Source organism: Accipiter gentilis, unplaced genomic scaffold (genome assembly GCF_929443795.1).
Source record: "Accipiter gentilis unplaced genomic scaffold, bAccGen1.1, whole genome shotgun sequence".
In the NCBI taxonomy this organism is placed as follows: Eukaryota; Metazoa; Chordata; class Aves; order Accipitriformes; family Accipitridae; genus Astur; species Astur gentilis.
Genome location: NW_026061083.1, coordinates 1 through 13,429, shown reverse-complemented (window position 1 = coordinate 13,429; position 13,429 = coordinate 1). Strand labels below are relative to the sequence as shown.

At 58.2% G+C, this 13,429-nt stretch overlaps 1 protein-coding gene across 1 annotated transcript; it reads right to left on the bottom strand.

Annotated features, from left to right (window-relative positions):
* Positions 1-1,609: 1,609 nt before the first annotated feature.
* Positions 1,610-13,116, bottom strand: LOC126037382 (F-box/LRR-repeat protein 19-like). Its single transcript, XM_049797684.1, is given in 6 exon segments — positions 1,610-1,783; positions 6,444-6,583; positions 6,586-7,024; positions 11,714-11,846; positions 11,965-12,136; positions 13,008-13,116. Coding segments are annotated over 6 exon segments (1,143 nt in total). The 5' UTR covers positions 13,095-13,116; the 3' UTR covers positions 1,610-1,611.
* Between the last annotated feature and the right edge of the window lie 313 nt (positions 13,117-13,429).

Sequence of the window (13,429 nt, the reverse complement as noted above, 5' to 3'; positions counted from 1 at the left end):
ATAAAAGACCCCCAAACCCCTATAAAAGACCCCCCAAACCCCTATAAAACAATAAAAGACCCCCAAACCCCTATAAAAGACCCCCCAAACCCCTATAAAACACCCCCCAATCCCTATAAGACCCCCCAAACCCCTATAAAAGACCCCCAAACCCTATAAAACCCCCCCAACCCCTATAAAAGACCCCCAACCCCTATAAAAGACCCCCAAAGCCCTATAAAAGACCCCCCAAACCCCTATAAAACACCCCCCAAACCCCTATAAAACACCCCCCAAACCCCTATAAAATGCCCCCAAACCCCTATAAAACACCCCCCAAACCCCTATAAAACACCCCCCAAACCCCTATAAAACAACCCCAAACCCCTATAAAAGACCCCCCCAAACCCTATAAAACACCCCCCAAAGCCCTATAAAAGACCCCCCAAACCCCTATAAAACACCCCCCAAACCCCTATAAAACAACCCCAACCCCTATAAAACACCCCCCAAACCCTATAAAAGACCCCCAACCCCTATAAAACACCCCCAACCCCTATAAAAGACCCCCCCAACCGCTATAAAAAATGCCCCCAACCCCAATAAAACACCCCGAAACCTATAAAACACCCCCCAAACCTTATAAAAAATGCCTCCAACCCCTATAAAAGACCCCCAACCCCTATAAAACACCCCCAACCCCTATAAAACACCCCCAAACCCCTATAAAAGACCCCCCAAACCCTATAAAAGACACCCCAACCCCTATAGAACATCCCCCAACCCCTATAAAAGACCCCCAAACCCCTATAAAACAACCCCCAAACCCTATAAAACACCCCCAAACCCCTATAGAAGACCCCCAAACCCCTATAAGACCCCCAAACCCCCATAAAAGACCCCCCCGAACCCCTAAAGAACAACCCCAACCCCTATAAAAGACCCCCCAAACCCTATTAAACACCCCCAACCCCTATAAAACACCCTGAAACCTATAAAACACCCCCAACCCCTATAAAACACCCCCAACCCCTATAAAACACCCCCAAACCCTATAAAACCCCCCCCCAACCCCTATAAAAGACCCCCAAACCCCCATAAAAGACCCCCAAACCTGTATAAAACACCGCAAACCCCTATAAAACACCCCCAAACCCTATAAGACGCCCCAACCCCTATAGAACATCCCCCAACTCCTATAGAACACCCCCAAACCCCTATAAAACACCCCTAAACCCCTATAAAACACCCCCAAACCCCTATAGAAGACCCCCCAAACCTCTATAAAACGCCCCCAAACACCTATAAGACCCCCCCAACCCCTATAAAAGGCCCCCCAAACCCCTATAAAAGGCCCCCCAACCCCTATAAAACACCCCCAAACCCCTATAAACCCCCCCAAACCCCTATAAACCCCCCCCCCAATGGGGTCTCCCCAAACCCCCCCCCCCCCCCAAAACCCCTCACCGCAGCGGGTAACATTTTGGGTTGGGGGCTTTGTGTAGGGTGCCGGGGGGGGGGGGTGTAGGGTGCCGGGGTGGGTGTGTAGGGTGCCGTGGGGGTGTGTGTAGGGTGCCGGGGGGGGGGGGGTCCCCAAATTTATGGGGTTTTTTTTTTTTTGGGGGGGGGGTCTCACCTACCCTGAAGCCTACTGACGAGCCAGGAGAGCTGTTTTCGGGAGATGCCGGTCCAGCTGAGGTCCAGGCTGGCCGGTTGCCGTCGGACCACCCCGCTCAGCATCGGGGGGGTGATGGCCCCCCGCCGGCTCAGGTCGATGCGGGTCCACAGGCGGCGGTCGCAACACCTGGGGGGGGGGGGACCCCAAAATTTTAGGGGGGGGACCCCAAAATTCAAGGGGAGACCCTAAAACTCAAGGAGAGATCCTAAAACTCAAGGAGAGACCCCGGACGGTAAAGGGGAGATGCCAATATTAAAGGGGGATAAAAATTCAAGGGGGGGCCCCCCAAAATTAAGGGGGGGCCCGACATTAAGGGGGGGCCCCAAAAGTCAAGGGGGGACCCCAAAATTTAGGGGGGACCCCAAAATTCAAGGGGGGACCCCAAAACTCAAGGGGGGACCCCAGAAGTCAAGGAGAGACCCCCGACGGTAAAGGGGAGATGCCAATATTAAAGGGGGATAAAAATTCAAGGGAGGGGCCCCCAAAATTAAGGGGGGGCCCGACATTAAGGGGGGGCCCTAAAAGTCAAGGGGGGACCCCAAAATTCAAGGGGAGACCCCAAAATTCAAGGGGGGACCCCAAAACTCAAGGGGGGACCCCAGAAGTCAAGGAGAGACCCCCGACGGTAAAGGGGAGATGCCAATATTAAAGGGGGATAAAAATTCAAGGGAGGGGCCCCCCAAAATTAAGGGGGGGCCCGACATTAAGGGGGGGCCCTAAAAGTCAAGGGGGGACCCCAAAATTCAAGGGGAGACCCCAAAATTCAAGGGGGGACCCCAAAACTCAAGGGGGGACCCCAGAAGTCAAGGAGAGACCCCCGACGGTAAAGGGGAGACGCCAATATTAATGGGGGATAAAAATTTAAGGGGGGGCCCCCCAAAATTAAGGTGGGGCCCGACATTAAGGGGGGACCCCAAAAGTCAAGGGGGGACCCCAAAATTTAAGGGGGGACCCCAAAATTCAAGGGGAGACCCCAAAATTCAAGGAGAGATCCTAAAACTCAAGGAGAGACCCCCGACGGTAAAGGGGAGATGCCAATATTAAAGGGGGATAAAAATTCAAGGGGGGGGCCCCCCAAAATTAAGGTGGGGCCCGACATTAAGGGGGGACCCCAAAAGTCAAGGGGGGACCCCAAAATTTAGGGGGGACCCCAAAATTCAAGGGGGGACCCCAAAACTCAAGGGGGACCCAGAAGTCAAGGAGAGACCCCCGACGGTAAAGGGGAGATGCCAATATTAAAGGGGGATAAAAATTCAAGGGAGGGGCCCCCCAAAATTAAGGGGGGGCCCGACATTAAGGGGGGGCCCTAAAAGTCAAGGGGGGACCCCAAAATTCAAGGGGAGACCCCAAAATTCAAGGGGGGACCCCAAAACTCAAGGGGGGACCCCAGAAGTCAAGGAGAGACCCCCGACGGTAAAGGGGAGACGCCAATATTAATGGGGGATAAAAATTTAAGGGGGGGCCCCCCAAAATTAAGGTGGGGCCCGACATTAAGGGGGGACCCCAAAAGTCAAGGGGGGACCCCAAAATTTAAGGGGGGACCCCAAAATTCAAGGGGGGACCCCAAAACTCAAGGGGGGACCCCAGAAGTCAAGGAGAGACCCCCGACGGTAAAGGGGAGATGCCAATATTAAAGGGGGATAAAAATTCAAGGGGGGGCCCCCCAAAATTAAGGGGGGGCCCGACATTAAGGGGGGCCCCAAAAGTCAAGGGGGGACCCCAAAATTTAGGGGGGACCCCAAAATTCAAGGGGAGACCCCAAAATTCAAGGGGGGACCCCAAAACTCAAGGAGAGACCCCCGACGGTAAAGGGGAGACGCCAATATTAAAGGGGGATAAAAATTTAAGGGGGGGCCCCCCAAAATTAAGGGGGGGCCCGACATTAAGGGGGGGCCCCAAAAGTCAAGGGGGAACCCCAGAATTTAAGGGGGGACCCCAAAATTCAAGGGGGGACCCCAAAACTCAAGGGGGGACCCCAGAAGTCAAGGAGAGACCCCCGACGGTAAAGGGGAGATGCCAATATTAAAGGGGGATAAAAATTCAAGGGGGGGCCCCCCAAAATTAAGGGGGGGCCCGACATTAAGGGGGGCCCCAAAAGTCAAGGGGGGACCCCAAAATTTAGGGGGGACCCCAAAATTCAAGGGGAGACCCCAAAATTCAAGGGGGGACCCCAAAACTCAAGGAGAGACCCCCGACGGTAAAGGGGAGACGCCAATATTAAAGGGGGATAAAAATTCAAGGGGGGGGCCCCCCAAAATTAAGGGGGGGCCCGACATTAAGGGGGGACCCCAAAAGTCAAGGGGGGACCCCAAAATTCAAGGGGAGACCCCAAAATTCAAGGGGGGACCCCAAAACTCAAGGGGGGACCCCAGAAGTCAAGGAGAGACCCCCGACGGTAAAGGGAAGACGCCAATATTAAAGGGGGATAAAAATTCAAGGGGGGGCCCCCCAAAATTAAGGGGGGGCCCGACATTAAGGGGGGGCCCCAAAAGTCAAGGGGGGACCCCAAAATTTAAGGGGGGACCCCAAAATTCAAGGGGGGACCCCAAAATTCAAGGAGAGATCCTAAAACTCTCGGAGAGACCCCCGACGGTAAAGGGGAGACGCCAATATTAAAGGGGGATAAAAATTCAAGGGGGGGCCCCCCAAAATTAAGGTGGGGCCCGACATTAAGGGGGGGCCCCAAAAGTCAAGGGGGGACCCCAAAATTTAGGGGGGACCCCAAAATTCAAGGGGAGACCCCAAAATTCAAGGGGAGACCCCAAAACTCTCGGAGAGACCCCCGACGGTAAAGGGGAGACGCCAATATTAATGGGGGATAAAAATTCAAGGGGGGGGCCCCCCAAAATTAAGGGGGGGCCCGACATTAAGGGGGGACCCCAAAAGTCAAGGGGGGACCCCAAAATTCAAGGGGAGACCCCAAAATTCAAGGGGGGACCCCAAAACTCAAGGGGGGACCCCAAAACTCAAGGGGGGACCCCAGAAGTCAAGGAGAGACCCCCGACGGTAAAGGGAAGACGCCAATATTAAAGGGGGATAAAAATTCAAGGGGGGGCCCCCCAAAATTAAGGGGGGGCCCGACATTAAGGGGGGGCCCCAAAAGTCAAGGGGGGACCCCAAAATTTAAGGGGGGACCCCAAAATTCAAGGGGGGACCCCAAAACTCAAGGGGGGACCCCAGAAGTCAAGGAGAGACCCCCGACGGTAAAGGGGAGACGCCAATATTAAAGGGGGATAAAAATTTAAGGGGGGGCCCCAAAATTCAAGGGGGGAACCCCAAAATTCAAGGGGGGAACCCCAAAATTAAAAGGGGGGGCCCCCAAAATTAAAAGGGGGGGCCCCAACACTAAAGTGGGACCCCAAAATTCAAGGGGGAGACCCCCAAATTAAAGAGGGGGTGCCAAAAGGGGGGCCCCAAAATTAAAGGGGGGGCCCCAAATTAAAGGGGGGCCCCCAAAATTCAAGGGGGGGCCCCAAAATTAAGGGGGGCCCCCAAAATTCAAGGGGGGGCCACCAGGGGGGTGTACCCTAATTTTGGGGGGGCTTCTAGGGAAGGGAAAGTGGGTGTCCCCCCCCCCCAAATTTTGCCCTGGCACAGCCAGGGTGGGAATTGGGGGGGGGGGGGGGGGGGGGGGAGCCCCCCCCCAGTGACCCCCCTCCCAGTGCTCCCAGTTGCTCCCAGTTCAGCCTGGCAGTGGCTTTGGGTGGGGGAGACACAGCTGGCAAGGGGGGAGGGGCAGGAAGAGCCCCCCAGGTCCCCCCAAAACCCTCCCAGTGCTCCCAGTACGGCCCCTAGGACCCCTCCCAGTGCTCCCAGTACAGCCCCCAGCACCCCTCCCAGTGCTCCCAGTTGCTCCCAGTTCAGCTTACCAGTGGCTCCAGCTGCCCCAGACGCAGAGCTCGCGGGAGGAAAGATGGAAAAAGACCCCCAGCCCCCTCAAACCCCTCCCAGTGCTCCCAGTATGCCCCCTAGCACCCCTCCCAGTGCTCCCAGTACGCCTCCTAGGACCCCTCCCAGTGCTCCCAGTTGCCCCCAGTTCTCCCAGTTCAACTCACCAGTGCCTCCAGGTGCCGCAGACGCGCACGCAGACACAGAACTCGCAGGAAAAGAGACGGAAAACGACCCCCAGCCCCCTCAAACCCCTCCCAGTGCTCCCAGTACGCCCCCTAGCACCCCTCCCAGTGCTCCCAGTGCTCCCAGTACGCCTCCTAGCACCCCTCCCAGTGCTCCCAGTAGCTCCCAGTTCAACTCACCAGTGCCTCCAGGTGCGGCAGACGCGCACGCAGCCGCAGAACTCGCAGGAAAAGAGACGGAAAAAGACCCCCAGCCCCCTCAAACCCTTCCCAGTGCTCCCAGTATGCCCCCTAGCACCCCTCCCAGTGCTCCCAGTACGCCTCCTAGCACCCCTCCCAGTGCTCCCAGTTGCCCCCAGTTCAACTCACCAGTGCCTCCAGGTGCGGCAGACACGCACGCAGCCGCAGAACTCGCAGGAAAAGAGACGGAAAACGACCCCCAGCCCCCTCAAACCCCTCCCAGTGCTCCCAGTACGCCCCCTAGCACCCCTCCCAGTGCTCCCAGTACGCCTCCTAGCACCCCTCCCAGTGCTCCCAGTTGCCCCCAGTTCAACTCACCAGTGCCTCCAGGTGCGGCAGACACGCACGCAGCCGCAGAACTCGCAGGAAAAGAGACGGAAAACGACCCCCAGCCCCCTCAAACCCCTCCCAGTGCTCCCAGTACGCCCCCTAGCACCCCTCCCAGTGCTCCCAGTTCTCCCAGTTCAACTCACCAGCGGCTCCAGGTGCGGCAGACGCGCATGCAGACGCAGAGCTCGCGGGAGGAGAGGTGGAGGAAGACCCCCAACCAGACGTCTCGTTGCATGACGTGCGCGGCTCCGCTATCCAGGGGCAACCGATCGGGATCCGGGCTTACGGGGGGGGGGGTCTCACCACATGCCGTTCCAAAGGAGCGGGAGGGCGGGGCGGGGAGGGCACCAAGGGCCACGCCCTTAATCTTCGGGTGCCCCCACCCCTCGTCGGGACCCCCCCGGTACCCCTTCGGCATTCCGGAAGGGATTTGAGAGGCGGTTGGGTTGCCCCGTTATGGGAATGCCGGCTTTCTTCATCATCATCGTCGTCGTCTTCTTCCTCCTCGTCGTCGTCCTCGTCGTCTTCCTCCTCCTCCTCTTCCTCCTCTTCCTCGGCGGCGGGGGGGCTGAAGGGCGGCGGGGGGCTTCCCCCCGATTCCGAACCGGAGCTGGAGCTGGAGCTGGAGCTGACGCCGGCGCCGGCCGGGACGCGTTCGAGGAGGCGGCACATCTGACGGAAGCGCTCCAGGCGCTCCCGTTGCCGCGTCCGGCCCTGCGGTATTCCCCGTCAGCCGGGGGGGGGGGGGGGGGGGTGGGGGTGGGACGGGACGGGGACGGACAGACGGACAACCACGGGGATAGGGGGGGGGACACGGACAACCCCAGGGACAACCTTGGGAATGCGGGGATGACCCTGGGGAGAAGCCGGGGAAGGTTGGAGCGACCCCGGAGATACCGGAGACGACCCTGGGGAGAAGCCAGGGAAGGTTGGAGCGACCCCAGAGATACCGGAGACGACCCTGGGGACACGGGGACAAACCTGGGGACATCGGGACAACCCTGGGAATGACCCGAGGGACATCGGAAAAACCCTGGGATCATGTGGACAACCCTGGGAATGACCCAACGACATTGGGAGACCCCTGCGTAGAACCTAGAGAACGTTGGATCAATCTAAGAGATACCGGAGACAACCCTGGGGACACGGGGACAACCCTGGGATTGTGGGGACATCCCTGGGAATGACCCAAGGGACATTGGGACAACCCTGGGAATGACCCAACGGACGTTGGAGAACCCTGGGCAGAACCTAGAGAACGTTGGGTCAACCTAAGAGATACCGGACGCAACCCTGGGGACATCGGGACAACCTTGGGGACATCGGGACAACCCTCGGAATGACCCGAGGGACATCGGAAAAACCCTGGGATCATGTGGACAACCCTGGGAATGACCCAACGACATTGGGAGACCCCTGCGTAGAACCTAGAGAACGTTGGATCAATCTAAGAGATACCGGAGACAACCCTGGGGACACGGGGACAACCCTGGGGACATTGGGACATCCCTGGGAATGACCCGAGGGACATCGGGACAATTTTGGGATCGTGGGGACAACCCTTGGAATGACCCAAGGGACATTGGGACAACCCTGGGAATGACCCAACGGATGTTGGAGAACCCTGCGCAAAACCTAGAGAACGTTGGGTCAACCTAAGAGATACCGGACGCAACCCTGGGGACATCGGGACAACCTTGGGGACATCGGGACAACCCTCGGAATGACCCGAGGGACATCGGAAAAACCCTGGGATCATGTGGACAACCCTGGGAATGACCCAACGACATTGGGAGACCCTTGCATAGAACCTAAAAAACGTTGGATCAACCTAAGAGATACCGGAGACAACCTTGGGGACACGGGGACAACCCTGGGGACATCGGGACAACCCTGGGAATGACCCGAGGGACATCGGGACAACCCTGGGATCGTGTGGACAACCCTTGGAATGACCCTAGGGACATTGGGACAACCCTGGGAATGACCCAACGGATGTTGGAGAACCCTGCACAGAACCTAGAGAACGTTGGGTCAACCTAAAAGATACCGGACGCAACCCTGGGGACATCGGGACAACCTTGGGGACATCGGGACAACCCTCGGAATGACCCGAGGGACATCGGAAAAACCCAGGGATCATGTGGACAACCCTGGGAATGACCCAACGACATTGGGAGACCCCTGCGTAGAACCTAGAGAACGTTGGATCAATCTAAGAGATACCGGAGACAACCCTGGGGACACGGGGACAACCCTGGGGACATTGGGACAACCCTGGGAATGACCCGAGGGACATCGGGACAATTTTGGGATCGTGGGGACAACCCTTGGAATGACCCAAGGGACATTGGGACAACCCTGGGAATGACCCAACGGATGTTGGAGAACCCTGCGCAAAACCTAGAGAACGTTGGGTCAACCTAAGAGATACCGGACGCAAGCCTGGGGACATCGGGACAACCTTGGGGACATCGGGACAACCCTCGGAATGACCCGAGGGACATCGGAAAAACCCTGGGATCATGTGGACAACCCTGGGAATGACCCAACAACATTGGGAGACCCTTGCATAGAACCTAAAAAACGTTGGATCAACCTAAGAGATACCGGAGACAACCTTGGGGACACGGGGACAACCCTGGGGACATCGGGACAACCCTGGGAATGACCCGAGGGACATCGGGACAACCCTGGGATCGTGTGGACAACCCTTGGAATGACCCTAGGGACATTGGGACAACCCTGGGAATGACCCAACGGATGTTGGAGAACCCTGCACAGAACCTAGAGAACGTTGGGTCAACCTAAAAGATACCGGACGCAACCCTGGGGACATCGGGACAACCTTGGGGACATCGGGACAACCCTCGGAATGACCCGAGGGACATCGGAAAAACCCAGGGATCATGTGGACAACCCTGGGAATGACCCAACGACATTGGGAGACCCCTGCGTAGAACCTAGAGAACGTTGGATCAATCTAAGAGATACCGGAGACAACCCTGGGGACACGGGGACAACCCTGGGGACATTGGGACAACCCTGGGAATGACCCGAGGGACATCGGGACAATTTTGGGATCGTGGGGACAACCCTTGGAATGACCCAAGGGACATTGGGACAACCCTGGGAATGACCCAACGGATGTTGGAGAACCCTGCGCAAAACCTAGAGAACGTTGGGTCAACCTAAGAGATACCGGACGCAAGCCTGGGGACATCGGGACAACCTTGGGGACATCGGGACAACCCTCGGAATGACCCGAGGGACATCGGAAAAACCCTGGGATCATGTGGACAACCCTGGGAATGACCCAACAACATTGGGAGACCCTTGCATAGAACCTAAAAAACGTTGGATCAACCTAAGAGATACCGGAGACAACCTTGGGGACACGGGGACAACCCTGGGGACATCGGGACAACCCTGGGAATGACCCGAGGGACATCGGGACAACCCTGGGATCGTGTGGACAACCCTTGGAATGACCCTAGGGACATTGGGACAACCCTGGGAATGACCCAACGGATGTTGGAGAACCCTGCACAGAACCTAGAGAACGTTGGGTCAACCTAAAAGATACCGGACGCAACCCTGGGGACATCGGGACAACCTTGGGGACATCGGGACAACCCTCGGAATGACCCGAGGGACATCGGAAAAACCCAGGGATCATGTGGACAACCCTGGGAATGACCCAACGACATTGGGAGACCCCTGCGTAGAACCTAGAGAACGTTGGATCAATCTAAGAGATACCGGAGACAACCCTGGGGACACGGGGACAACCCTGGGGACATTGGGACAACCCTGGGAATGACCCGAGGGACATCGGGACAATTTTGGGATCGTGGGGACAACCCTTGGAATGACCCAAGGGACATTGGGACAACCCTGGGAATGACCCAACGGATGTTGGAGAACCCTGCGCAAAACCTAGAGAACGTTGGGTCAACCTAAGAGATACCGGACGCAAGCCTGGGGACATCGGGACAACCTTGGGGACATCGGGACAACCCTCGGAATGACCCGAGGGACATCGGAAAACCCTGGGATCATGTGGACAACCCTGGGAATGACCCAACAACATTGGGAGACCCTTGCATAGAACCTAAAAAACGTTGGATCAACCTAAGAGATACCGGAGACAACCTTGGGGACACGGGGACAACCCTGGGGACATCGGGACAACCCTGGGAATGACCCGAGGGACATCGGAAAAACCCTGGGATCATGTGGACAACCCTTGGAATGACCCAAGGGACATTGGGACAACCCTGGGAATGACCCAACGGACGTTGGAGAACCCTGGGCAGAACCTAGAGAACGTTGGGTCAACCTAAGAGATACCGGACGCAACCCTGGGGACATCGGGACAACCTTGGGGACATCGGGACAACCCTCGGAATGACCCGAGGGACATCGGAAAAATCCTGGGATCATGTGGACAACCCTGGGAATGACCCAACAACATTGGGAGACCCTTGCATAGAACCTAGAAAACGTTGGATCAACCTAAGAGATACCGGAGACAACCCTGGGGACACGGGGACAACCCTGGGGACATTGGGACAACCCTGGGAATGACCCGAGGGACATCGGGACAACCCTGGGATCGTGTGGACAACCCTTGGAATGACCCAAGGGACATTGGGACAACCCTGGGAATGACCCAACGGATGTTGGAGAACCCTGCACAGAACCTAGAGAACGTTGGGTCAACCTAAAAGATACCGGACGCAACCCTGGGGACATCGGGACAACCTTGGGGACATCGGGACAACCCTCGGAATGACCCGAGGGACATCGGAAAAACCCAGGGATCATGTGGACAACCCTGGGAATGACCCAACGACATTGGGACAACCCTGCGTAGAACCTAGAAAACGTCGGATCAACCTAAGAGATACCGGAGACAAACCTGGGGACACAGGGACAACCCTGGGAATGACCCGAGGGACATCGGAAAAACCCTGGGATCATGTGGACAACCCTGGGAATGACCCAAAGAACGTTGGATCAACCCAAAAAATACCGGAGACAACCCTGGGAACAATCTAAGGGACGTTAGGACAATTGTGGGATCACGAGGACAACCCTGGGGACATCGGGACAACCCTGGGGACATCGGGAAAACCTTGGGATCGTGGGGACATCCCTGGGGATGACCCAAGGGACATTGGGACAATTTTGGGATCGTGGGGACAACCCTGGGAACACAAAAATAACCTTGGGGACGACCCCGGGGACATCGGGACAACCCTGGGAATGACCCCAGGGACATTGGGACAACTTTGGGATCATGGGGACAATTTTGGGGTCACCGGGGGGGGGCCAGAAGACCCTGGGGACAATTTTGGGGTCACCGGGGGGGGGGGCCAGGAGACCCTGGGGACAATTTTGGGGTCACCGGGGGGGGGTCACGACGACAGGGGGGGGTGTCTCACCTCCGGGTCGGGGGGGCCGGAGGCTGGAGCCGGCCCCCCGGGGGGCTGCAATTCGGGGGGGGGGGCACCCCACGCCGCCCCGTCCGCCGTCTCCCCCTGGGGGGGGGACACGGACACGGACAGACGGACGCCCCCCCCCCATCAGCACCCGGATATCTAGGTCCTGGGGGGGGGGGGGGGTGTGTGAAAATAAGGGCGGGGGGGGGGGGCTCACCTTTTTTTTGGGGTCCAGGTCCCTTTTGCGTTTGGGGGGGGCCCCGTCGGGCGGGGCGGGCGGGGGGGGGCCCCGCCTTGCGTTTGGGGGGGGGCTCGTCCGTCAGCTTCCAGCGCACCCCCTCCTCCTCCCCCTCCTCCGCCCGACGTTTCGCCCCCCCGTCCCCTGAATCCTGCGGGGGGGGGGCAGATTAGCACTGGGGACCCCCAAAAACCCCCCAAACCTCCAGGAGTCCCCCCAAAACACCCAGACCCCCCCCCCCAATTCCCAGACCCCCCCCAAATTCCCAGACCCTCCCCCCCAAATCTCAGGGGACCCTCCCCTCAAATCCCAGGGGACCCCCCAAAGCTCCCCCAAAAGCCTTAAGGACCCCCCCCCCAAATCTCAAGGACCTCCCCCAAAAGCCGAGACCCCCCCCAAAAACCCAAAGCGCCCCCCCAAAAACCCAAAGAGCCCCCCCAAAAAAACCCAAAACCCCCCTTAAACCCAACGAGCCCCCCCAAAAACCCCACAATCCCCATCCCACAACCTCCCCTGCACCCCAGGGCCCCCCCGTAAACCCTTGCGACCCCCCCCAAAAACCCAACGGCCCCCCCCCAAAAAAAACCAAAACCCCCCAAAAACGCAAAGAGCCCCCCCAAAAAAACCCAAAACCCCCCTTAAACCCAACGAGCCCCCCCAAAAACCCCACAATCCCCATCCCACAACCTCCCCTGCACCCCAGGGCCCCCCCGTAAACCCTTGCGACCCCCCCAAAAACCCAAAGGCCCCCCCCAAAAAAAAACAAAACCCCCCAAAAACGCAAAGAGCCCCCCAAAAAAACCCAAAACCCCCCTTAAACCCCAAGAGCCCCCCCAAAAACCCAAAGAGCCCCCCCAAAAACCCCACAACCCCCATCCCACAACCTCCCCTGCACCCCAGGGCCCCCCCGTAAACCCTTGAGACCCCCCCCAAAACCCCTCAGGGCTCCCCCTAAAGCCCTGTGGATCCCCCCACCCCCCAAAAAAAATTTGGGGGACCCCCCCCCCCCCCAAAATACACACCTTGGCGCTGCGCCCCTCCCGCTTGCACTTGGGGCACTCCCAGCAATTTGGGATCTCGGGGTTGATCACCGCCTCCGCTCGCCCCATCTGCGACGGCGGCGTTCAAAAATTTTGGGGGGGGGGGTCCTCCCACGTTTCGGGGGTCCCCCTCCCAACATCTAAGGGATCCCCAAAAAGCGGGGGTCCCCCCAAAATGCTGGGGGGGGGCTGTGATTTGGGGGGGGAGCAACCCCTCGCTTAGTGGGCGTACGGGGAAGTTGGGTGCCGGCAGCGTCCCGCCGCGGGGTGGGAAAAGGGGGTGAACCCCCCCCCAAAAAATTAAATAAAGTTTTGGGGTGTCCCCCCCAACATCTAAGGGATCCCCAAAAAGCAGGGGTCCCCCCAAAATGCTGGGGGGGGCTGTGATTTGGGGGGGCAACCCC